Source organism: Sphaerodactylus townsendi, linkage group LG05, assembly GCF_021028975.2.
Source record: "Sphaerodactylus townsendi isolate TG3544 linkage group LG05, MPM_Stown_v2.3, whole genome shotgun sequence".
Taxonomy (NCBI): domain Eukaryota; kingdom Metazoa; phylum Chordata; class Lepidosauria; order Squamata; family Sphaerodactylidae; genus Sphaerodactylus; species Sphaerodactylus townsendi.
Genome location: NC_059429.1, coordinates 97258579 through 97286082, shown reverse-complemented (window position 1 = coordinate 97286082; position 27504 = coordinate 97258579). Strand labels below are relative to the sequence as shown.

At 42.0% G+C, this 27504-nt stretch overlaps 1 protein-coding gene across 8 annotated transcripts in view; it reads left to right on the top strand.

The window, feature by feature from the left end:
* SYT2 (synaptotagmin 2) overlaps window positions 1-27504 on the top strand; it is a 183025-nt gene that overhangs the window by 138504 nt on the left and 17017 nt on the right. For 6 of the 8 annotated variants that reach the window (XR_007244538.1, XM_048496572.1, XM_048496568.1 and 3 more), the window contains 4 exons: window positions 14885-15109; window positions 16534-16697; window positions 25345-25467; window positions 26801-26968. Coding sequence is in view for 7 of the 8 variants with exons in the window: in XM_048496572.1 (XP_048352529.1) it covers window positions 14908-15109; window positions 16534-16697; window positions 25345-25467; window positions 26801-26968 (657 nt within the window). In the remaining variant the exon portion in view is untranslated. Of the gene's footprint in view, window positions 1-5195; window positions 5201-14884; window positions 15110-16533; window positions 16698-25344; window positions 25468-26800; window positions 26969-27504 lie in introns of those variants that run through there. The other 2 variants (XM_048496573.1, XM_048496574.1) reach the window with 2 other exon arrangements.

The following is a 27504-nucleotide window of genomic DNA, read 5'->3' as shown; positions in this document are numbered from 1 at the left end:
CATTATTGTTTGTAGTGTGCCTTCCAATTAAGTTTGCAGCTTTGTCCAGATATACTGATTTCCATGTCAACAAGAATTACATTTTCAAGCGTGATCTTGTGAGATGCTGTAACATAGTCTCTGCGGGAATTCCTCAAAAGCGGTTTTTTCTTTGCCTTTCATTCTGTAATTTGGCAACAAAGGCTGAGCGTGTCAAGGGTAAGTTGTTTGCCAAAGGCTGCAAATTCTTTGCATCTTTGTTTTTCACCTAGCAGTTTAGTTTCTTCTTAGTCACAGTATTTTTTTTCTCTATGCCACTAAAGGTGGATAGCTAGGAAAACAGTTTTGAAATCAGCAAAAGGGTCAGGGATGTAGGTAAGGGGGGGTTCTCGGGTTTAAACCCCCCTCCCATTGCATGTCTGGCGGAGGCAGGTGCAAGCTAGCACAAGCCAGCCATGCAGGCTGATGGACAGAGTAAGTTGCAGGGGCAGCTGCACTCAGGGAGCGACGTTTTTAGCAAACGTCAGCTTCCATTCGGTGCCATGCAAATGGCACCAGGTGGAAGCTGGCATTTCTCCCCCGGCCCTCCCAAACGTTGCTTACCTCCGGTCTCCTTCCGTCGTATTGTGGAGGCCAGGAGACACGCCTACTGGCCTCCGACTCCAGGGTCATCGCTCTGGCTGGGGGAGGGGCAAGTCCCCTGGCCTCCACAACTCAACGGAAGGAGACAGGAGGTAAGCAAAGTTTGGGAGCGGCGCAGCCTGTGTGAAGGCTGCCCCGCAGGCGGTGCGCCCAGCGGGACCATCCATGCGAACGGTCCCATGAGGGTGCATCAGCATGAACTATGCCGATGCATCCACACAAGCTGGCTGTGCGGAAAGGGCCATAGTCACAGAACTCATTGGGCCTTTAAGATAAGAGTTAATTCTGTTAAAGTCCTGTTGGGTGCATTTGTCCATGTACATTGAAATGTTCATTTGTCCTTGGTGTATTCAAGGTTCTTTGTAGAATCATAGAGTTGGAAGAGACCACAAGGGTCATCAGGTCCAACCTCCTGCAATGCAGGAACACACAATCAAAGCACTCCTGACTGTTCATCCGGTCTGTTTAAAAACCTCCAAAGAAGGAGATTCCACAACTCTTCAAGGCAGTGAATTCCACTGTTGAACAGCCCTGACTGTCAGGAAGTTCTTCCTAATGTTTAGGTGGAATCTCTTTTCCTTCACCTTGAATCCATTACTTCTTTCTTTGAGGCAGCAGAAAACAAGCTTGCTCCCTCTTCGACATGACATCCCTTCAAATATTTAAACATGGCTATCATGTCCCCCTGTAACCTTTCTTTCTTTCTTTCTTTCTTTCTTTCTTTCTTTCTTTCTTTCTTTCTTTCTTTCTTTCTTTCTTTCTTTCTTTCTTTCTTTCTTTCTTTCTTTCTTTCTTTCTCTCTCTCTCTCTCTCTCTCTTTCCATCTGTGGACTAGGAACACAGAATGTTATTAGTTCTCTGTCACAAATCAGGGCCTGCCTGATTTGAGCTTCCCAACTTTGTAACTAGGACAGAATCAGTTTGACCAATGCACCAGAAAGGAAGTATAATTCAATATTTTGGCATCCTCTGGATATCAGAAAGGACAAGTTATATCATTATAAATAGTTATACTTGCAAAGTATTGCTTTGGTGTATCTGATATTTCATTTTTAGCTTTGCAGTTCCTGAGTTTTCTTGTGCAATCAGGAGCATTACGGTCCCTCTTTAAAATGAAAGCAGCAGAAACTGCTATTATGCTTTCAAGAAAACCAAAACCAAAACCAAAGCATATAACATTCTGTTTGTTAGTGCTACATACACTACATGTGCCATATCAGTTCTTTATCCAAACTTGTTGGATAAGATTTGAGAAAGATTTGGGAAATAGGAGATTTGATATCTTGATCACTTTTAAATAACCCAATTCATTTTCCTCACAACCTATTAGCAGTTTGCTGTTCCTTTCTTTCTGCAAAGAATATCTAAAAGCCTCTCTCATTTCTCCTTAACCCCAATGGCAGGCACTATTAATTCATTCGCGTACTGTCCTTATCTTTTGTCCTTACAAATCTCTGAGTCTGCACTTTCCTGTGGAGTCTCCTACATTTTTGCCGTTTGGAGGCTAATTCCAGGGCTTTTAACTTGCTGCTGTCTCTGGGCAGAGTAAGTGGGGGTACAATTCAGCTGGACTACTCAAACAGTCACTTGTAGCCATAATTTTAGGCTTGGGCGTAGATTGTGACTAACCAGCACCTGGGCTTGTCAGTTTTTATATGGAAAAGCACAACGTTTCTACATTTTTGGGATAAGAAATGTGGGCTTCTGGGTGTGAGTCTGTGGTTTGCACAAGCCATGATAGCTAGCCATAGTTTGTTTAAGGAGTGTGCTCTTCCCACTCCTCTCTATTCCTTTCCTGTTTCATGGCAAACTGTTAATTCCATTACATTTGAGCCACCAAAAATTATGTGCTGGATTTCATGACAAGTTCTGGCATGACACGAGAGAGAGAGAATTAGCTCATGTGGCATAAGAAGAAAGCACATGATTTGCTAGATCTTGGTCATATGATATGAAGCCATTGTTTAGCATTGTGTGTGGACTGAGCATATGGTTTCCAGCAACTAAAGACTTGGTGCATTTTATTCTAAAAATTAAGCACTGATGGTGTGGTGACGAGTACAACAAGAAGCATAGATTGTTATGCTTTTGAAGGGGAAACTACACTTTTTCAAAATCTAATATTTGATGGAGTGGAGAACACTTTTTAGAGGGAATCTATATGTGACATTACACACACTGAGGTCAGTCTGGGTAGAGGAGTAGTGGACAGGACTGCAGTGGCTCCATCCTCACCAATCTGCAATTGGCTGCTTGCAAACAGAGTCCATGAGCATAGGGAATTGTGATTCGGAATGCTACTTTTTGGAACATGCCCATTTGCAGAAACCTGTGCATGTAGACTTATGAGCCATTTTGACAGAAACCAAGAGAACTGTCACTTTATTGTATTCTCGAAGGCTTTCACGGCCAGATTCTGCTACAGACTTCTCTCTGTGATACACCTCTGAAGATGCCTGCCACAGATGCAGGCGAAACGTTAGGAACAAGATCCACCAGACCACGGCCACACAGCCTGGAAAACTCATAACAACCTGTCACTTTATTGTTTATAACATTGGTTTCCCACTTATTTAGGTAATAGCACAGGGCTGCTTTATGAAAAAGTGGTTTTCTCTGAACTAATGAAATGGGACTGTGCACTTTCACAATATATAGAAACTAGTTTGGATTAAGTGCTTCATATCTGCAAGCCTTTTTGTCGGAACACTGGAATAATTCCTTGTGACTTCTCTGGAGCGAGGGATTTTTGGATTTCATCCAAATTTCTCTGTACTATACTTTCCCTTTCTGCACAATGATGCTATGGGTATGGGGAAGGGACTTGCAGCTATTTCACTGTGGCAGAGGCAACTAGAAAAAATTATGGCACCAGAATTGTTCCTTAAAGGAGGACATTAAATGGTTTGTATTTTAACAACCTGCCAGCTGCACAATTAAACTAGAAGCACAATCAACATATGAGCATTTTGGCCTGCAACAGTCTTCTCTGACTGTGCTCAGCAGATCTGCACTTGCCACTGGCTGCCTTCATGCTCTGAATGTTGCTCCCACAATCCTCAGCTATCACCAGCAATAAAGATGGCAGTTTGCCTGTTGGCGTTCCATCCCCAACTTGAATCCAATAGCTGCTGAGGAGCATCTGTTAGCATGTGTTGTTGTTGTTGTTGTTGTTTTCTTCATCAACAGATTGGGCTTGATGGATAGTTGCTCACTTTCCTCCACCCTCCGTTTCTTTTGTGGCCTGGAGAAGCTGTCAGTTAGGTTAAAGCTGGATTGTTAAATAGCCTTCTTTTCTGATTGATGGAGGCCTGGTATTTACTTGGGCACATGTTGGGTTACAAGGCGGGGGGAGGGGGGGGAGAGCACAGGAGACTGACTGACTGATTAGCTCTGCGACAGCCAGATTGGTTTTTGCAGAGATCTTTCTTCTCCCTCCTTTGTCCTTCCTCTCCTTCTCTCAAATGTTAAATTATTACATAGGGGGAAAGAATCTGTTACACGTGGTCTACAGAGGCATTTTCATGGCAGTTGCTGCCTGGCTGTAGGACTGGCATTAATCAGGTAGAGACACCAGAGAGCAAAAATGAGATGTTGCCTAGAGGCACTCTCATTGTTTACCAGTCAGCCATAAATATTGCCTCATAAATATGCAGGCCTCCTCTTATGTGGAAGAATGAAACGACAAGTTCAGGAGACAAGGGGATTTATGAATAGGGTCAAATGGGAATTTTGCTGATTGTGTATAAACTGGATGATGAGTGGAACAGTTTAAAATACAGTTCGGATGGAGTTGGAAGAGGGGAGCTGAATCTTCATCCCACGTATGCTTGAAACTTTGAAACTCCTTTTTGCAGTGTTTTTTTTTTTTTGCAGTATATCAGCTTTCCTGGCTTCCCCTACTAGCAAATGCCAGGATTCAACCTCTTAGCAAGTTTACCATTAGCAGGCAGGTCAGTTCACTTCCTGATGCACTATTGTAGGTTAAATAACATTTCACAATAGATGGATACCTTTGGTGTGCCCATGTTTGTAATACTTAACAGTCTTTCTCCAGCAAGCACACCGGGGGGGGGGGGCATTTTAAAGTGGATTTGGAGCAGAAAGATTCCCAGGTCCTCCCTGGAAACTGATGGGGAAGGGCATAGGGTTGCTATCTCAAGTTGGAAAACTCCTGGATATTTTGGGGGCGCCATAAAGCATCCATTTTCTCCAGGGAAACTGCTTTGCATTTCTGTTGCTGCAGCATGTCTGCCATGTTTTTGCCCTGGCACCACCCTGCAGCATTGGCTTTACTCTGCGAATTTCCAGAACCGCAAAGATTGAGGTTCTTTTGAAATGACCCCTTTGTTGCTCCGGTGGCTTCTGCCGCCGTGCAAAATTCCTTGGTAGCAGAACTGGGGCCATTTTTCCCACCTCTCTGGTCTGGCCTGCCCCACCAATTGGCAGGTGCTGAGAATTGCCTGAGAACTAGAATAGTGAAAGTGAGCAGGGGGAACGGGGGGAGATTCATCCAATCAGAATGCAGGAAATCGAGGTTGTCCGCGCATGCGTGGAAGACATTGCGGAAGAGCTTGTGGTGCAAATGGAGAAGCACTGGGCTCATGAAGAAACATTTGGGGCATAAAGTGCTGGCCTGCCATGAATCCCACGAAGAACTGCGGAGCAGTGCAGAGTCAACAGCAGGGCAAAAAGTGCTGCAGTAGGCACGCTCCTGGATCTACCACAGGGCAATTTGACTGTGAAAAATCGGCCTTATTCTTTCCAATCTAAACATTTGGCATTTTTAATTTCCTCTAGTGTCACTGGTGTAAAGGGGTTAGTCAGGAGCTTGAATTCTGCATCCTATCCTGTCTAACTTGATGACTCCCCCCCCCCCCCAATTCAGTTGTTGGTGTTTCAAAATTCCTACCTTTTCACTAGACAGTTAAATGGCTGTCCTTATTGACTGAAGGTGTTTTCATACATGTCATTTCTGAACTTTCACACTGATTGACAATTAGCATGTATAATATATTCACAGATCAAACACAAACTGAAATTTCATAGTAGCTCCTACTATACAGTTCTTTTTCTTGAAAGCAATTCACACATTCCAGTGGAATTTGATAATCCATTGAATGTTGAGATTTCAAGTGATGCACACATGTGCATACAAGTGATGCATACCCGCTGCTCAGTGTGATTTGAAAACATGTACCACATGCTGCTTCTAGAAAGGTTAAACTAACAACAGTTTCACCAAATTGGCTTCTGAGACAATTTCCTTTTTCCTGATGGGGGGTGGGGGTGGGGGTGAGGGTAGATGGGAAAGTGGAATTCCTTGCCCTTCTTTTACACCAGGTACCCTGCAAACACTGACACCTTTTCTGATGTCCACCTGGCATTTTTGGGAAGTGAACAGGACCAGGAATGACTTGTGGCCAGCTTCAGATTGGATAGGAGAGTTCTGATTGGCTCTGCAGAGGGGAAAAAAGTGCTTCAGCAATGGCGGCAGTTGTGGCACATCTGAATGTCAGTGGCCCCAATCCTTGGGGCTTCCCTTCTCTCCCTACTTATTTGGCCAGAAGCTGGGTCCCTGCACCAGAAAGAGCCAGCCAACCTGAGCAGAAGGACCCTCCCTCCTCCATGCCCAAACCTTCCTGCTGACTCTTGTCCCCTGCATTGCTGATGTAGTATGGGACAAAAGTGAGCTGACAGCCTGAATTGCTAGCAGACAAAAGCCCCTCTTCCCAATCCAAGTGCCCGCCCCCCAAGTGATGCTGCTGCAGCTGTGAAGACCAAGATGCCCAGAACATGTGGGAAGCAAATTCCTTCTCAAACCTGCTGGTATTGTCTTGTTTCTGTTGCAGCCATCTGGGGAGGAAAGCAAGCTGGTTGCTTTTAATGTGAGTCAGATGCCCCCTTCAAGCCCCCCCCCCCCGCCATCCCACAACTTTCCATCCCAAGCAGGCTGGCTGACTTGAGGCATGGGGAAGTGGGCCTTCTATCCAGTGTTGGCATACAAGCCTACAGCCTGACTGGGGGGAGGGGGCATTCCTAAGGCCCTACCAGTCATTTCTTGGTATGGAGCAGTGTAAAGGTAGGGTGGATGCCAGTTTTAATTCAAGGGCTTTGATATCAAGAGGTTTTGCCTTACACGTGCTTCTCTCCTTCCAACTCAAGTATGCCCAGCAGCAAGCAGTGCCTTCCCTGAAGGCTCAGCCATTCAGCACTGGATAACAACAACACAATCTTGAGAAGGCACACCTCCCTCCAACCTCACAAAAAACTTACAAATGCCCACACCCTGGTTCTATCAGCAGAATGGATAGATAACCCGAACCCTTTTTCCCAAATGCTAATTTAATCTCAAATCTCCAGTCAACTGTCAGAGAACCTTCCGCCTTCTGGAGTTTCTTTGTTTGGACATTTGAAACTCATCCAGACTTGGAAGGCCCTGGTCATAATTTCATCAGTGCATCCCAAATTTCATCAAGAGTTGGGCTCTCCAATTGAACCTTTTTCCATAGCATTGTCTGTACCTGGGAATGGACCTTTGCTTTATTCCAGGAAAATATAATCTCCCATCATAGCCAGAGGGTCAACTTTTCCCATAACTAGACTTCCCAAACAAAGGCAATTCACCCTTGGATCTTGTTCCATTGTGTGCAGCATTGTTTCCCTGTGAGCAGTAATGGCACTAGTTCCAGCTTCCTTGGACCTCTTCTTGATCAGTAAATGTCACCCTTCCCTAATGCTTTCTTCCATCCCCTCTGTCGATCATCTTTCTCTACATCCTAGGCTCCTTGAAACTATGCATGTGTGAGAGCAGCTTTCATGTGTATTTTAATTATTTTTAATCCTTAATAAAATTGTAAACCTTCTCTGTACTTTTGGGTTTTGTGTAGATTTCTAAGGGGAGTGTGCTCTGTATACATAGGTGCAAATCTCATTACCCAGCTTCTCATAATGCAGGTCTGTTCCTAGCTAATTCCCCAAACAAGAAGAGAACAGACTAGATTAATTCATGTAATCGTGTGTGCATGTGTGCAAAGTTCTTCTCCTGTTTCATTCTGAGCATAAAAACAGAACTTTTTCTGGCTTTGTGGTTTTTATGTATAAAGTGGGTGGGGTGGGGGAGTCTCACACTGTTGGCATCAGATTATAATGGAGGAAGAAAAGGGAGCAGCAATCTACAAAAAAGGTCTATTTGCAATCCTCCTTAGATTTACATACAAATTAAGACTATTCTTATTTTACCCAACATTGCTTATTGATGGGCTGTGTGATAAAGACTATGTGGATTTTAATTATGGTGCTTTTGGTCATGTTTATTTTAAGCAATATATTTTGAGTACTGGTAATGCATATTTTGGTAACTATTCAACAGTCATTTATGTTCCTGTTAAAATCTGACCAGAATCTCTCTCTTATTACACACATTACATATGCAATGAGCTCTGGTCAGCCCTTCAGCACCCAGTGTCATTGTTAAAAGAAATAGCACAGGATGAAAATGTCTGGGCTCATGAGAGAAGGCCTCATCTAAAGCTACGAAGAAGCTAGAAGATGCATTTTTTCCTGTTTGCAGAAATGTGTTTGATGCCTGAAAAAATGAAGACAGATACAGTCAAATGAGGGTTCTAAGCTAGCCCATGTACAGTTATTTTATATATTTGCAAGAAAATGTTTTAACAATGCTAATTTTAACATCTTGTGAAACTGAGCTTCAGTCTGAAATGCTGAATAGTTATTTTCAGAGTTATGCATAATCTCACTCCCAGACATTTTGTGGTTGGCTCCACCTCCCACGGCAGCCATTTTAGTTATGCCAACCACCCTCTGTCAGTATTCCAAATATACCTGCAAGCTTTAAAAGAGACCTAGTGATATGGATGGGCAAAAAGGAGTATGAATTTTATTATTATTTATTTAATGTATTTATTTTTGCCCTTCTTTTCTCCCCAATGGGACCTAAAAGCAGCTTATGTCATTCTCCTTTCCTCCATTTTATCCTCACAACAATCTGTGAAGTAGGTTTGACTGAGAGAATGTGACTTGCCAAGGTCACCCATGGCATGAGTGGGGGTTCAAAATGTCTTTCAGATACTAGACTCTTAATCACTATACCTGCAGTTGTTGTTACTGTTGGTTTGGGGGGAAGAATGGTAGATGAGAGCCATGGTGGTAGGAGATAGCACCAATTTGAAGGGGAAAAGGGAGCTGTGACCTAGGGCCTATAAAAATCTGTAGCCAATCCTTCCAGACCCTCTCGTCTGGGGTAGAAGGTACCCTCTAAATTCCAAATATATGGCGTGGCTATACCTGAAACACAAAAGCTCTGTTTATAAAATCCTTTTTTTCAAAATGAAACTTTGTTATTTATTTAGCAATGTATACCCTGTTTTCCTATTTTTCTTAATTCTTCCGCAAGAATCCAGCATCTTGTCTGCTTTTCTCTGGTGCTTCGGAAAAAAGTGAGGGAAGAGAATTCTCGAAGTCTTAGCTAGAGAATCTAACTTGACTGCTAATAAGCATCACCATGAAATGCCCCTCAAAATGTATCCTGTTCAGTTTAAAATCTAATTATGCTCTTTGGGATACCTGCAAGCTGTTCATATAATGTCATAAAACCTGGATCCCATAAGGCAAAGCGCAATGCCACACAGCTAGTTTATCCTGGTCTGTTTTGAAGCTCTCTTTCAAATTCAGGTACTGGGAGAGACACAATTTTCACACATTAATTTTCATTTAACAAATTTACAAATTAGAAAGAACTAGGTTTTTTTTAATTCACTTGCTTGATAGATTTAGTAACAGGTCCATCTGTCATTAATTATCATTAACTTTTTTTCTTCTTAAACTAACTGGCTTCTAAAGGTAAGCTTTTCTAAGGAAATGTATCTCATGCATTCCAGTGAATTTCCAGATTATTCCAGCCTCCCACCCCCAACAGTAATCTTATAAAATTAAGCAGTACTGTTGTAAAAATTATATAAATGCTCTCTCAAATCTGAGTAATAAAATGCCAGGGATACCCCTTATTTGATTCTTTTTTGAGGAGAAAGTGCCAATTTTAGTTTATGTGTAGTATTGTCTTTGTTTACAAATGTACAAGTAGAACACAGATGGAGACAGTGAGGTACTCCAACAGGACAGATTAGCTATCCCTCATCATGTCTCCAAGAAAGATCCTGCACCTCCAACGAGCTTCAGCCAACTCAAAGTAGTGTCTTTCAGCTTCTCCTTCCATCACTCCCAGTAACTTTATAGCACTTTCTTTTCACAAAGGCACATGTCTGCCTCCTTCCTTCAGTTAGGAGGAGTGCGAGGGATATACTAAGAGACACCCCATTCTATTTGTCCATAGGCATAACTCTTCCCACTGAAGCCACAGTCAGAACCTTTCATTAAGTTCATAGTATCATAAAGGGACAGACCTTATCATTCTTTTCCTTGAGCTTTATCCAATATCATGGATTGCAATAGAAAAACAAATATTTTTTTTAAAAAACAGAAAATTATTTTAGATGGAATACTAGCAAGTCCAAAAGAGCAAAATTGAATGGTATTGCCACAAGATGCCTGCCACTGCAACCAGAGTCAGTCAAAAATGTCAAGTACCAAGGTTATGCCTAGCTCTAGCAGTAGCCTTTCAGTATTGCTGGCAGAAGCTCTGTTTAATTCGATGCCTTCTAAAATGAATATATTGTTTAAAAATGTTTTCTTGCACACATACATATTTTCTGCAGTCATGCAGTGAAGATCCATGTACTGTGGCGGCAACTGCTGCCCAAGCAACTTAAAATTTTTTTTTCCCAATTAGATGCCTTGTTGGACAAAAGCTCCACCTGGCTCCACTCACTTTCTAAAAATACTTGTTGGGAGACCAGGAAAGGTGTTGGTGGGCACTGTGGCACCCACGGGCACCACTGGATAGAAATTTTAAAATGAAAGCTATCAGTTAAGACAACCTACTATATCTATTGTTTATCAATATAACAATATTGTAGCGCTGATTTTTTTTTTAAAAAAGGAAAAATTCCCCCAGTGTCGGTGTGTGGTGGTGGAAATGGAAGCCATGGGGACAGGGGTCAAGGAAAACGGCTGCCATGTAAGCCAGAAAATCTGATTTTTTTTCTCAACCACACACCAGCCATCTAGGCTTTACTGTGATTGTTTTCAAAACGTCAGCGCAAAGGAGGTTTAAGAAAGATTGGAGAAAAGCCAGGGGAATCACCAGAGGTGAACAAATACACCATAATGCTATAAAGAAGCAGGGGAAAAATTGAATTCGAGGATATGGAAGACTCTAGACAAGGCTGTGATTGTACAGTAGTGTGTTAGCAAATAGAAAAGCATGAATTCTGCATTGGCACGAGCTCAACCATTCATAGGCAAATCCTGGAGGAGACCACCACCATTTTGCAAAGTGCATTAGGAAAGGCTGTGGGTAGGAGTATAACAGTACAATCGACAGTTATGCCAATTAAAACACATTGTTTAGGTTGGGCTAATTCTGTATAGGACTGCTGTTAATCAGTGTGATCTATGGGCAAGCCAGCCACCTTTTGGTGGAAATGGAGACTTTCCCCCTTAGTCAGATGCTCCCCTCTGAGGCAGCGTAGCAGCTGCTATCCTAGGCAGGCACTCAATATCAAACACTGCATCCCACCAGCTGGTTGAAGAAGCATTTTCTTAATCAAGTAAAGGCATTCAACTTTGCATACTAGAAATTTTTATATGCAGAAGAACTGTATCTGTTTCAAAACACGCTCATATCTGTGGCCCTCTATACTGCACCTAGTACTGCTTTGGAATGTCTATTAACATAATTTGAAATTTTGACTTACAGTCTACAGATACCAAAAATGAGTTAGATGGCATTGCAGCTATATGCAGAAATATTATCTGTTCCCATTAATGTTACTTTGTTGCTGAATCCAAGAGTAAAAGGCTGGAATTTCATAAATTTCATGCTTAGACGGCCTGAGAAATCGCTGTTAATATTAAGTCAACATTTATCAAAAGTTAAATTCAAAAGGGATAAAAGTTACACACAGTTTTAAAGTGAGGAGGCTGCAGTACAGATTTAGTTAAGCACTAAAACAAATTTCAGCTGTATTTCCTGGAAAAAACAAAGGTTGGACAATTTTTAAAATGAATATACAGCTCTAACCAAGTTTAAAGTAAGAGCTGTCCTCTTAAGTTAGCTCACATGACCTCTAAACACCCTTAGCTGTAGTCCTGTTTAGGCTTGCTGAGGAGTTGTTCAGTAACAGCTGAATCATCAGATGGTCTGAATAATCTTGAGACAGCAAACCAGCCGCATACCCCTTAAGTCCACTTACCCTAATGGGCAATGACAGGAATATATTTAGGAGTAAGCTTGCAAGACAGCTACAGCAATGTGAACATTGATGAATCTTTTGTGTTGAGGTGTAATAGCTCCATCAACAAAATGTTGATGAGAAGGTCAGAAACTAGTTGAACTTGGCACCTGGGCAGCATTGGCACCGAAATGAACATGGTTAAGATCATGCCTCATCTAATTTTGCAACAAAGCGTACATAAGCTTACAGACAGTATGAGGAAGGAGCCAGTTTGGGTCATGGTACATCAGCACCAGTGACACTAAGAAATAAAATCTTTAAGTTTTGGAGCCCCATCAACATCCCCCAGCTAGGGTTCAGCTGAGCACTCTCTTCATTCCCCCTGATCATAGAGCCAATAAACAGCAGGTTTAGGCAAATTGATGCTTCAATAGATGCTTCAAAGTGCTCATTTTAATTCATTATTTGTTTCACCCAAATGAATACATCCAATGAAGCCGAATGAATGACAATGTCCATATAGAGACTCCATCTGGCACTGGTTGCTGGTTAGTTTCTAGATGAAACTCAGATGTTTTGTGAATAAACCCCTAACAGAGAGGATTGCTTTATCCTGTATAAACCTGTCCGTCAGTCTAGATCAGCTTCAGAGGCTCCATGCTGTGGCTCCATCTGCCGAAGCAAGGAAGTTGAGCACCAACGACAGGACCATAATAACCTCTTAGGGTGTTAGCATGTTTGGATATCAACTTAAACTTTATAACATTCAAAACATGAATGTATTCAACCGTGTGGGCTTCAAATGTGTATAACATTTGAGAGGGAGTTTTGAGGGTGAATCATGTGGCAGTAAAGTGTTTGTCAACATCATGATAAAACATGGTAAAACAGAGAAGTGACAGGCTGGAGCATCAGGAGACCGCTTCCTCCAATTTCCCCCTGCTGTTCTGCAAGTGGGTTCCTGGGAACAGCATGGAACAGTTCTTTGTTTTCAGTGTTATAAAATTTAACTCAATATCCAGATATGCTGCTAGCCCACTGATGATTGCACGGGGGTGTTACTGTTCGAATAACAGTACAAATGTGTATATTCCATTTTATTTTTATTTTTATTAAAAAAATTCCCATCTCCCAGATGGCACTGAGATGCATGTGTTATAAGACTTCCTTCCTTCCTTCCTTCCTTCCTTCCTTCCTTCCTTCCTTCCTTCCTTCCTTCCTTCCTTCCTTCCTTCCTTCCTCATATATTGCTTCTAGAAAACTAAAGTTGCAATTCTAAGAACATTTACCTGGGCAAATTGTCTTGAGTAGAATTTTGAGCAGACCTGCTTAAAATTGCTCTCTAAGGCATTTATACTTTTAAATGTCAAGTGACGCCATTTTATATGCTAATTACAGTGATGCATTTTATGGTGGTAAATTTAGGATTGATGAGGAACTAAGTATTGCATATATTTCATTTTTTCCCAAAGTGTCATTAGGGTTTTCCCTTTTAAAAAACCTGGAAACATAAATACCCCACCCCCACCCCCACCACAACTTGATGGCTTCAAAATGTCCAGAAATGTTTTATCTCTAGTTGTGCCACCTTGATTGCTGGATGTTCTCCTCACATATGTTCACCTGGCATCCAGCCTGTTAAATTTTAGGGACCAAGTGAAAACATGGTTAATTTACAGAACCTTTTGCTCATTAATTTGTTTTTTCTGTGCTTAGTAAGTGGTTTTTCTCTGGTGCTCATTGTTATTTTTACTGCTGTTTTTATTGTTGAATTTAGTGTTACTGTATTGTTAGTGGATTCGTTCAGTTTTTACCCTACTGATGTTATTGATTTCAATAAAGAGCCTCAGGAGTAAAGTTTTATTAAGAGCTGGGGTAGGTATAGTTTTCATTCTTTCTTAGGCAGGCAGGCAGGCAGGCAGGCAGGCAGGCAGGCAGGCAGGCAGGCAGGCAGGCAGATAGATAGATAGATAGATAGATAGATAGATAGATAGATAGATAGATAGATAGATAGATAGATAGATAGATAGATAGATAGATAGATAGATAGATAGCCTATGACTATGTTATCCAGTAGGCTGAAACAGGACTGCTGGAATGCATCTTAATTTAATTTTATCTTCACAACAACCATGTAAGGTATATCAAGCCAATAATGCATGCTTTTCCTAAGGCTACCCACAGAGAGCCAGCATGGTGTAGTGGTTAAGAGCAGCAGACTGTAATCTGGAGAACCAGGTTCGATTCCCCATTCCTCCATATGAAACCTACTGGGTGACCTTGGGCCAATCAAAGTTCTCTCAGAACTCTCTCAGCCCATGAGGAGCCAGACAATGGCAAAACTAACACCTCTTGCTTTGAAAACCATGTGGGGGTCACCATACGTTAGCTGTGATTTGATCACACTTTCCACACCACCCACAGAGAAGACACAGAATTTGAACATGAGTCTCCCTTGCTTAAAATGAGAGCATTGTCTGCTATATCATTTTTAAGGAGGAGAAAGTAGAGAGATAAGGAGGAGAAAGTAGAGAGAAAGTAGAGAGATACATTTCACATTCAAGTTACACAGTATGCAAAGTAAAACAAAGTGTATAATATTTCTAGATTGGTCATCATACATTCAGAGTCATCTTTCCTGTGAGAAAGTATGCACATTTAAACGACTGTGCTAATCAACACCGGATGGGAGAATTTAGCTTATTTGTGGAAATTGAGATACTTTTTAAGAAGTATTTCTCAAGTACAGGAAGAAACAGAATGTGCCTTTATGTACATTTTGAGAAAGTGGCCTAATGTGAGGAAGACTGTTTATGATAATTAACTAGGAAAGCAAATGTTTCCATTCCCGTATGTTACATGGTAGTGTCTCCTAATATTGTTCTCAGCCCTAAGTGAAATACATCAGGTGTGGGCTATGTCTATCATTATTGCTGTATGTCTTACAGGGTACCTCGAGAAGCCAGCCAAGATGACTTGGAAACTCTTTAAGAAAAATCCCAATCCTGAGCCCATCATAGCTGGGTCTGTGGCACCACCTGCACCCCCCACAACAACATTGGCCACAGTGGCATCAATGGACAACTCAACTGAGTCAGGCCCAGTGGAGAACAAGGAGGATGTGTTTGCCCAAATCAAAGAAAAATTTATGAATGAGATAAAAAAGATTCCATGTAAGTAGTCTTGATCTGCTGCCTTATTTTACAAATGTCTCAAAAAGGTGTACTTGGGTCTACTTGCCCCTTAATGGAAATCTCTAACACATTGGTTAAATGAAGCCAGAGGGCGTGTCCCTACTTCCTTATTCTCCCTCTCTCTCCATTAGTCAGGTATAAGTTGGGGAGAAACCACATAATTCACAGACTGTTCAGGTACGTTTTATTCAAGATATTACTAGATTGTCTCCAACTGGTTTATAGACAGTGCAAAAAAGCTATTAATTGGTTAGTGATCATTTTGGAGGTGGGACAGTAGAGAGAAAAGGATGGGTTTTTAAAAATGACTTTAGAGAAATGAGAGGACCTGCTCTCTGAAATTCGTGGCAAGCCTTTTGATTTCAGGCTTTAGGAAACCATCAGAAGTGGCAAAAAAGATATCAAAGTGATTTGGAAATGTTCTGAACTGAGTGCCTGTACAATGCCGAGCCATCCAGCGCTTGAAGCAAGGGTCAAGCTTGGCTCCCCGTGCAAGGGAACAGCAGCACTCCCAAGGGAGTGTCATTGGTTTCTTGGAGAAAGGAAATTCAGCCATTTCTACCAGTTTTGCTGATTTCATGGCCCTTACTAATGCACTGGAACACAATGTGCCACTTGATCTCAAACCAATTTTTTCTCTGCTCTGTTTCTTGGTCATGTGAGATTCAGGCATTCTAGAGTGTGATGGAACCCATGCACCAGCTTTTCTGTGTGTTTGTTTATAGTATTGGGGAAAAATCTTTCAACAGGAAATGATTCACAAGGCAGTTTGCAGCAATCAAAAATTCAAGTGATCCATACATAATAGAAAAAAACACAATAAAAACAAAAACATGCAAGGACGTTAAAATAGTGAGACTCTCCATTAATCCCCAAACACCTTAAGGAACAGGAATATTTTCACCTGTCTTTGGGTGGAGATCAGGGGAGGACACAGACAGGCTTCCTAGGGGACAGAATTATTCTGCAACTGAAGGACCTCCAAGGAAAAACAATCAGATATGACATAGCTGTATTGACCCTTTGTAAATACAACCACTGTTGTGAGATGTATACAGAATTATTTTATGTTTATTTAAAACATTAGCCATCGTTCTCATTTCTGGACCCCAAGGTGACTTACAATATAAATAAAACAACTATGAAAACACAATACAGCAATATAAATAAAACAATGATAAAAGCACAAAAAGTCCGAATTTAAGAATTCTAATTAGGACTGCCAATAAACAAAAACTGAATTAGTCAAATGCAGTTCCGAATACAAGTGTCTTTGTGTGCCTCCTGATTGCCTGCTGCTGCAGCTCCTGAAGGTGGACAGCGTTGCTTGTAGCTGCTTCCCTCCCCCCCCCGCCCCCCGCCGCCCTTTGCGATGGTCCCAATGGTGCTGCTTTTTGTTGCAGTGCCACCATGGGCCCTGATTGCCATTGCAGTGGTAGCTGGGCTGCTGATCCTCACCTGCTGCTTTTGCATCTGCAAGAAGTGCTGCTGCAAGAAGAAGAAAAACAAGAAGGAGAAAGGCAAGGGGATGAAAAATGCCATGAACATGAAAGACATGGGAGGCCAGGTAAAAACATACCTCTTGGGGAAGATTAGGGGTGAAGCTGCTGTTAACATGGTGACACGGAGCACTAGTTTGTGTTTTGACTGGTGGAGGTAAGACATGATCCCATTTGCTTGCAGAGAATTCCATCCCTTATGCTTAGGAAGTAAGTACACATCCCTGCACCAGTTTGACCAGCAGTGAGAATTAAAATAAGGACTTATGATGCTGGCAGTGTCAGTTCAGCTAGTTGCTGTACAGAACTGAGGCCACAAAACTGAAGCAGGCTCATTTAGAAGTAACTCCCTTCATAAGAGTGCTTAGGGTCCCCCTTTTTGGCTGAAGCTAGAGAATAGTTCTTTAAAGAGTTGGCAGTGCTGTCCATATAGACATCCTTTTCTCCTGGTTACATCCTTCTTTCTTTTGGTCGTTTCAATTCAAAAAGATTTTGCTTCCCTATTTTTTTGTTTTGGTGGTAAAAGAATCTGTAAAAAGAGACAATCTTGGGAGTCTGCTTCTATCGTAGCACCAGTAGGGTTGAACAAAAATGACGATCTCTCTCCAGACTTAGTTACACTGAAGTCAATAGGGCTGAACCAATTAAATTAGGCAGGTGCTCTCCTAGCCATGCTGTGTGGATTTATTCACATCATAGAGTAGCTTTAGAAGGCCAGCAGCTGTCAAGCAGCGCACACGCGCACACACATACACGCTAACTCTCCAGTGTCTCAGACACACACAAGTATATATATGTGAGATGGAAAGATCCTTTGTTATATCTTCCAACCCAGCCCAAAATATATCAAAATTGCGGTGCTGTAAGGGAATTGCTTTATCTCACACTCTGGACACCATCCGTTGGGAAGTTCTAATTAGTGGGCCTGAAATGAGAGGGAGCCTTCCAAGAGATGGAGAGTGCATAAAGAGAAAGGTTACATCAGCATTATGGAGTTTTCTGTAAGCTTTACCCACAGCCTACATTGCACCAGGAATTTCTGCCCTTTCTTCTCCAAGCAGTGATGGTGACCGCTTTGCTCACCTGCTTTGTGCTGGCAGAAAATGAAAAGCCACGCAAAGCACTTAAGAGGATCTATTTGTGGGATCCTTCCAGTCAAAACCTCGCCCAGGAGAGTCTGTAAATTCCCGATCATAAAAGTGTCTTGTGTGGCATCTGACTGGCTCAGCAATTCCACCTTTTCCTTTTTTTTACTGCTCTGGGTTATATTGTTCGCTTCCGTTGCAGCAATCAAACTAACTCAGCAGCAAAACCCATTAGCAATTAAGCCACACAAACATGAGAAAACTGGATGGTTTGATGGGCTCTAAAGCCTTCCCTCGTATCTGGGCCTTTGATTTGGTAACTGCGGCAGCAGCCTGAGAAATGAGACTTTTATAGCCCATATTGCCGAAAGTATTTCTTTCTGTGAGTATGTTAATGAGGCTGTTTGCATGAGGTGCTTTAATGAGGCACAGCCAAGGGTCTGAAGTCATCCAGAGCCCTCCGCTGGGTGCAGAAACTCTCCAGAGGACTAAGATAGGATGAGGAAAGAATCCCCACGTTGAATAACTTTGCCATGTTGCTCAATCTTGCTCCAGATCTCTTGTTAAATACTGCAGAAGAAAATTGACGTTTTTACAGGCATAGAAAGCAAGAGCCAGAGTAGCTAGGAAACATGAAAGTTGGAAAAACAGTGGCAGTGTTGACAGATGATCCCATAACATGTAAAAAAAATCCTGATGGCTTATGTCCATCCCCCTTTCCCTTCCCCCAGATATTGTTCTTGGGAGGAGGGTCAGTGGACCTTCATGAACAACATAGGAAGTGTAGTGGGAGTCTACAGCAGGATGGGAAAACTGATGGAAATCACTTACATTGAGACAATGTAATGGCACTTTGATCATTTGACAGACAGGAGGGGAGGAGCCAAGATCATGCATCAGTGAAATCACATCCTCTCATGTGGATTAACTGACATGGAACAAATACCATACTTCGATTTTGTTATCCATTCAGAATTCCCACTCCAAATATAAAATGGCACTTGTGCTGCTAGCATGGCTCCTGACCCACTTTGATATTCCAAACAAGGAAGTGCCAGGGTACTTCCTCTTCCACTGCTTCTGGGTTTCATGTAAAGAGGGGAAATGCACATTTTCCTGATGGTAGGATAGGAAATGCATCTCTACCCTGATCTTGCAAGAGACCTGGAAATGCTTCCTCTGTCAGGCTGTTTTTCTCACTCACGGTTCTCTCCTGGTGTCTTTTGTTACTGGTTAGCTGCCCAGTGGGCACCACATTGCAGGACTCACCAGGAAGGTGCATCCTCTTTTGAGCTAACACTCACACAACTGTTTTCATGTTACAACCCAGCCTTCACAATTTTGAAAAATCCAGGATTCCCCTTAGTTCCCTATCAATGATTAACCAGAGGCCCTTTCTGCTCAGGCGGGTGAGTGGAGGTGCACCGGCATAGTTAACACCGTTAACATAGTTCATGAGAACAGCCCCACTGGCCCAGCAGCCGGCAGCATGGCCTTCGCACGGGTTGCGCCGCTCCCAGTCCTGTCTTACCTCGTCCCGGCTGTCGGCGCTCTGTGGAGGCCAGGGGACACGCCCCCATGACCATGGCAACACCTCCACAGTTGGAGACCAGGAGGTGTGTCCCCTGGCCTCTGCAGAGCTCCAGCAGCCGGGACAAAGTAAGATGGGACTGGGAGCGGTGCTTCCCAGCTTCCCTCTGGTGCCGTTCACTCGGCACTGGGTGGAAGCTGTTGTTTTCCAAAGGCTGATTCCACATGGGCCCAAAACAGCCGTGTGAAAACGGTGTGAAAATGGTGTAAAAGGTTTAAAATGGTGTAGAAGGGTTTATACTGTTTTCACACCGTTTTCACACCACTGTTTTTGGCCCATATGGAATCAGCCAAAGACTCGTTCAGTGAGCGAGTCCAAAAAAATGCCGTGGAAGGAATGCACCGCTGCCACTGCACTCCAGCAGCAGTGTGAACACCTCCCCCACAATGGCATTTTTATCGGCCTCACACTGCTCTACATGGCTTGTGCAGAAGGGGCCTAAGACACTGTTTGAACAAATATTAATACATCACATTATTTAGACAGGAAGCCAAGATTACATAATAACAAGGGATGCATCAATAAATGAGACCCTTAAACCTCTTAGGCAGTCTTCCTCAGCAAACAGGGAAGCAGTGGCGTACCTAGGCAAACTGGAGCCCTGGGCAAAACCTGAGTTTGATTCCCCCCCCCCCCTCCAGGAAGGCCACCCTCTCCCACTGTGACCAAACAATGATTTTTTCCACCAGGTCGTTTCAAAGTCACCATCACATTATAGAACATGCCCCAACTCACAAATCTGAACACAGAAATGAGTCATGTCACACAGCAGAAATATTTTTTTGAAAACATTTTCAAAATTCTTTCAAAATGTTTTATTACTGCTATATCCAGTCCCCCCAATTGGGGGAAACAGCATCACTTTCAATGTTATTTAAACTGGGGACCCCAGATTCTCCCCTTAAGGTGGATTTAAAAGGAGAATCTGGGCTCCATAATTTATACAAGTGATGCTGGAATCCACCCCCAAACAGCATCATTTTCAATGGTGTTTAAACTAGGGAGCCCAGATTCTCCTTTTAAATCCACCTTAAAGGGAGAATCTGGGGTCCCCAGTTTAAACAACATTGAAAAGTGATGCTGTTTTGAGGTGGATTATCTCCCACCCTGAAACAGCATCACTTTCAATGTTTAAACTGGGGACCTCAGATTCTCCCTTTAAATCCATGCCGAAGGGGGTGGATTTAATAACAATAATAATAACCTTTATTAGGCATTGAGAGAATAAAAGACAGAAAGAAAACAAGCACTGGCAGGAAGGGGGTGGATTTAAAAGAAGAATCTGGGGAAATTTAGGGGGTGCCTGCTGTCAGGGGTGCAATTACTAAGATAGCAGCAGCAAAATTTCAGAATATCTTTGTGAGACCCTACTGATGATACCAACCAGGTTTGGTGAAGTTTGGTTCAGGGGGTCCAAAGTTATGGACCCTCAAAGGTGTAGCCCCATCTCCTATTAGCTCCCATTGGAAACAATGGGGGATGGGGGCACTCCCTTTGGGAGTCCATAACGTTGGACTCCCTAAACCAAACCTCACCAAACCTGGGTGATATCATCAGGAGTGTCTCCCAAAAAATCCCTGAAATTTTGCTGCTGCTAGCATAAAAAACTGCACCCTCTGCAGGCCAAAAACAGAAAAACACTGAAAATACAAAAAATCCCACAAACGAGCCTGCAGTTTTTGCGCCCCCCACAAGGGGCGCCCTGGGCAACGGCCCACTTCGCCCAATGGGAGGAACGCCTCTTCAGGGAAGCAGAAATAAAGCTAAGGCCTTAAAGACACAAGGTATGAATATGATGAGAAAAATTGCATAAAATCATGGAAGCATTCTGTAAATCAGTAAGGCAAAGAAATTTGCTGCCTCTCCTTTGAGGTTCCCATAGCTTATCCAGGACAACACCAAGTATAGATAAGGAGAGATCTTTATGGACACTTATTTTGAGTAGGTGAAAGAACCCCAGTTCTAGGAAGCTGTGCATCTTCCACCATTTTAGTAAAGGATTATATTCACTGCACTAGGTCATTATAACAGCTCATATATGTTTTTTCTTTGCATTTCCTTTTCTGGTCTTCATTGCTGTTCTCTGTGGTAAAGGGACCTTTCTAGTAACAGAAGCTTCTCCCATCTAATATGTCACACTATTTGTATAGAAATTGTGTTTTCTCTTCTTTCTCTCTCTCTTTCCCCCTATGTATTTCTGTGTTTTTTGGTGTCCAGAGAAACACAGGTCCAGTAATCACCTTGAGGCATTTTTGTGAGATAAATTATCATTACCAGAGAAGAAGGGGAAAAAGGCTGGTTTAAAATACAACATGGCAAACTGCTTTAATTGCTCTCTCTGTTCTTGAGGTTGTTTGAACAAATTATTAGGGGTGTGCATTTTTTTAAAAAAAAGTTATTTATTTTCTTTATTTTTATTATTACACATTCGTTTCTAAATTCAGTGGGAAACACATTTTCAGCTGTAACTTTTTTTGTTTTTCATCTAATTTGGAAACTGTTTGTTTGTTTGTTGTTTGTTTGTATTTATATCCCGCCCCACTCCTTTTTAAAAAAAAAAAAATCTTTATTAAACAATTGAAATATCACATGGATTAAAATTTCAATACATATATGAAATAATTAGCAATATTACAATAAAGAAGAAAACAACATAAACATTGATGGTCTGTTATTTCCAGATTAAACAATTTTGATACTTGAACAAAAAACATTTTCAAACAGTCATCAACTTTAGATGATGCTTCGCTGTTGAGGTTGTTGACGCTATTCACGTCTACTTTCTATTGATCTGTTGTATTTTCTGGATCTAAACAGAAAAATGTATTAACCTGTTGCATTTCTTAAACTAATTCCTATATATAAAAGAAAAAATAATGAAAATTATAATAATATTTTCTTGAGATAAATATTTATTGTTTTCTGTCTAAGTAAGGTTGCCAGATTTCTTCAAATCTTTCATAATTGTCTCTCAAATTCCAAGTCACAATTCATTATTTCTAATAAATTTCTTTCCCAGTTTGTTATTTTGGGAGGTTTTATACATTTTCAATTTGTAGCCTTGCCGCTGTAATAAGATAAAGAAAAAGGCACATGTTTTTCCTTAGAATTGTATTTTTTGTAGGGCTGCTCAACTCCTGGGTTCTGGGTGGGTTACAATATGTATTAATATTCCATAATAATAAACATTAAAATATAAATCCTAACATGTAATAATTTAAAATTTAAATTCAAAATTTAAAAGTTTAAGAAAATTTACAAATTTACAAAACACTAAGATAGATGGTGGATGTTTATCTTTCCTACCCCCTACCCCTACCCCCACAGACTGAAAGATGTTACAGTTATCCAGCTGGCTAGTTGGGAAAGGCCTGGTCTTGCAGGCCCTGCAGAATTGACATACTTCCCGCAGGGCCCTGATATCACTAGGCAATTTGTTCCACCAGCCCGGAGCCAGGGCCGTAAAAGGGTTTGTACTGTCCTCCTCCCCCGGCATGTTATCTGCCAAAAAGATGGAAGAAGAGGTACAGGGAGGCATTTGGTACCTCAAGACAGCAGATAGCTGGGCAGAGCAGGCTAAGGGAAGCACTAAGCACTTTAAGAAAGACAGGTTATGTGGCAGAGTAGGCACAGATTATTGCATTGTTCATGAGTGGGAATGCTTGAGAGAATTCAAACACTGGAAAAATAACAGGACAATGAACATAAACAAAAATCAAAATATCTGAACAGTTAAAATACATTTAAAATTATTCAATTAAAACACATAAACAAACATCCATGTGAATGGGCAGTTGCTGATTTTACCTGTTTGCAGGGTGGCACATTTAAATTGCCGGGTACTCTTCAGTGGCAAGATCTGTAACTCTGCTAGCTGGAAAACATCCCTGTCATTTAAAGTGTCCGACTTGTTCTTTCCCCTTTGTGCCTCGTTGAAATATCAAAGAATGATTGCAGTGGATTAGAGTGACCTTTCCATATTGCCAACAGTAGTTATTTTTAAAACTTGGATTAGTCCTAATGACTATTAAAATGGGCATTGTGGTTGCTTTTTTGTTAATGTCTGAATGCACATCCCTAATGAATATTACTGGTATCTCATTTTTTATTGCATTTCATTGGAATATTTCTAATGATCAGTCCCAGGTGTAGTGAGTCTGTGATGGTGTGGAGTCTGCTGTTTCTCAGGGGCAACAGGTGTTGTTGATTATTTGTGAAGTTTTTGTCTGTATAATGCCCTTCTCTTCCTTCTCTGTGCTCTCGTTGTCTTTCTTCTGTGTTGTTCTGTCTCCATCTTTTCTGACTAACCTGGATATCAACTCACGGTAGGTCCTGATATAATCCTCATTCCCTTTAAGTGTCAAAGGGGCATGGGAAGAGGGTTATATAATATATCCTCCAAGCTGCTGTGTTTAGATTTTGTTTAGATGATGGCATGAAACCTGATATTGGACTTAAATTGGGGAAGGTAAATAAGACCTTTCTTTAAATTTTGGTTTAAGGGACCCTGTATTTTAATTCCCCTAGCCTACTTATCGGAATTGACGTTGGGTCCCAAATCTATTTTAAATTCTTGTCCAATTGGATGCCATGCTTACTGGATAATCTATATCCTATCGAAGTACAAACCTCAAGGGTGTTAACAGATGTGTTTGTCCAGAAGGTGTGAATGAAACTCTGAAAGATTTGCCAAGTACTTATGGTCTGCACGTGCTTGTCATATGTCATGGGGAGATGCAGTTTTCAAGATATGCATTCTAGCTTTAGACAACATGCTTAGTTTTCAAAGCTTGAGTAAGACCTATCAGTGCACTCTTGAATATGCACACTGGTCCATGAGTGTACATGCATGAGTGTTCCTACTCAAAACTCATTTGTTGTATTCAAAGTAAGAAAGAAATTTTTGGATGCAAAGTAAGAAAGAAAATTTTGGATGCAATCAATGAGGTCACAGTTTCCTTTACTTCGATAAATATTTTTTGCTTTTTCTTATAACTGCTTTGCATGGCCAGTTTCTTCATTCTCTGTGGCCACTCCCCCCTCTCTGTGGTCCCCTCATCCGATACTGGAATTCTTTGCTAACAGACCTATTATAGCAATCCTGATGCAAAACTGATTTTGAGGGCAGCAATTGTCGCCAATTAGATTAGAGTTGTCACCAATTAGATTAGAACCCCAGTCTTGGCATTCCCAGAGCTCCAGATGAACCACTTATGCTAAAAAAATTATTTTTCTTTCATTCATTGTAGCAGTCAGTCAGTCAGTCAGTCAGTCAGTCAGTCAGTCAGTCAGTCAGTCAGTCTGTCTGTCTGTCTGTCTGTCTGTCTGTCTGTCTGTCTGTCTGTCTGTCTGTCTGTCTGTCTGTCGGTCGATCGATCGATCTTATTTTATTAAATTTATAGACCACCCTTCCCTGAACAACAACAATAAAAACATAACTTTAAAACATTATATAAAACCAATGCAATATCCCAGTATTAAATCAGGAACCATGTAAATATCAGATCTATCTATCTATCTATCTATCTATCTATCTATCTATCTATCTATCTATCTATCTATCTATCTATCTATCTATCTATCTATCTATCTATCTATCTATCTATCTATCTATCTATCTATCTATCTATCTATCTATCTATCTATCTATCTACACACACACACACACCAATTTTGCAGTCCTATAGAGGGATCATTGTTTCTTTGCTCTATAGGGAGGTAAAATACATCTGAAGTTTTCTGGTCAGACAGATCCAAGATCACAAGTAAAAAAAAATGTAGGTGGGGAGCCAAAATCAAAAGTAAAAAATACAGGTGAAGAATATCATCCCCTGCCCTCAGTCTGAGCCTTGGCAACCTATTTTCTTTCCCCCAAAGTGGACAGTTTCCACTGTCTACAACGTGCATTGCATTTCTGAGCTAAGGGAAGGCTGTGAGGGAGGGAGTGTGTGTGTGGCACGTGAGTTTGTGAGTCAAAAGGGAATTAGGCTGTCAAGTTTGTGATGCCCACTTTGCAAAATGTTGGGGTTTCCCTTTCAGAATAAACAGGATGATGATGATGGAGATGGAGAAGAAGAGGGAGAAGAAGAGGAGGCGGAGAAGGAGCCAGAGAACTTGGGAAAGCTGCAGTTCTCCCTAGACTATGATTTTCAGGGAAACCAGGTAATGTATCTGCATGAGAAGATGGGACAAGAGAGTTGGCTAAAGACCCCCCCCCCCTTCAAACAGTGAAGCAGAATGTCAGCAATAAAACTATAAGCTGATAGTTTGGACCTCTCAAAAGCTATGGAAGAACTTGCTTTGTTTGCTGCCTTCAAGGACTCTAACAGTGTTTGAGAGGAGACTGCAAGAGTATGTATGAACAATGTAAGATGATGCTGGTTCTTGAGAACATAAGAACATCCCTGCTGTATTAGACCAATGATCTATCAGTATCTTGCATCTCACAGTGGCCAATCAAATGTCTTCAGGATGCTTACAAGGCAACATTTTTGTCTCTTGCTAATCTCCCAGAGTGATAGTTTCATTTAGCCATGGTGTCATCACTGTTAGATCCATGCCCTCATTAATTTGTCTAGTCCCCTTTCAGAGTTAACTAGGGTAGTTACCATTGCTCCATCCCTCTGCCATACAAGCTTGCCGGGTGACCTTGGGCCTGTCACACATGTTCAGCCTAACCTGCCTCACAAGTAAAAAAGTTGTCTCTCCCCACTTCATGCATAATTGTGTAAATCTCCATCATGTCTTCACGTAGTCTTATTTGATTGTTTGTTTACCAGATTTATTAAGGTAAGTGGAGTTTACACACAACTGGGTACATATTGTGTTGACTGAGACATCCAAAAATGTGTAAAAATCCAGATGTTTAAAGAAGAAAAGTTTGGATTTATAACCCTCCTTTCTCTCCTGTAGAAGACTCAAAGGGGCTTACAATCTCCTTGCCTTCCCCCCTCACAACAAACATCCTGTGAGGTGGGTGGGGCTGAGAGACCTCCGAAAAACTGTGACTAGCCCAAGGTCACCCAGCTGACATGTGTGGGAGTGTACAGGCTAATCTGAATTCCCCAGATAAGCCTCCACAACTCAGGCAGCAGAGCTGGGAATCAAACCCGGTTCTTCCAGATCAGAGTGCACCTGCTCTTAGCCACTGCTCTTAGCCACTACGCCACTGCTGCTCAAAGATCCTTTGATAGTTTCTGTTTAACACTTGTGAGAAAAAAATAACCATTACAACTTGAAGTAACCATGATTTGACACAATTCCTGAACTGAGCATTCTCCATGCAGAAGTGCAGTCCATTTTGAGACAGTACAACTAGGATAAGTGATGAATATAATACATGTGGTGCCGTAGCAGAAAGGGAGGAAGAACAGGGTATGTAGTGGCAACAGAGAAAGAGTGATAGGAGTGAAGCAGACATTTTCCCCCATGTGTTACACTGACTGACGTTGTAGAATCATTTTGCATACTACTGATAATTGTCTTTCCCTTGCAGCTGACAGTAGGGATCCTCCAAGCTGCTGAACTCCCAGCACTGGATATGGGGGGCACATCAGATCCTTATGTTAAAGTCTTCCTGCTTCCTGATAAGAAGAAGAAGTACGAGACCAAAGTGCAAAAGAAGACCCTCAATCCAACTTACAATGAGACCTTTGTCTTCAAGGTGAGACTTCTTTTGGTCTAGGCCTCCTCTGCAGTTTTGCAATGAGAATGGTTAGAGACTTGACATGGGGCGTTTCCCCACTCAGCATGATCCCCCCTATGCCGCGCGCTGCTCTCAGCATGCAGCATCCCTGGCGCATGCCCGGGCATCTCCACAACCCCTGCCTAAGGTTACTTATTGCACTAGTATCTCCAACACACTAACATGGATTCTGATCAATGGGATGTTCCCTTGAGGTAATATCACCAAAGAGCAGTAGGCTGTGTTCTGGATCTGCCTTACCAAGTCAGACAATTGCGCTGTAAGCCGCATTTTGGAGTCTTGGGGCCTTTCCCCACTTACCTTAATCCCCCCTATGCCGCATGCTGCTCTCAGCTCTGTGCGGGGTCATCACAAGGCGTCATTTAAAAGAGCGCCAGGGATGCCATGTGCTGAGGGGGCGCGAGAGCGGCAGCATCGGGGCGGCTGCGCTGTCGCCGCCCCTCTCGTGGGGAGTGCCGGGGGACCGGGGCTTAAGGTAAGTGGGGAAAGGCCCA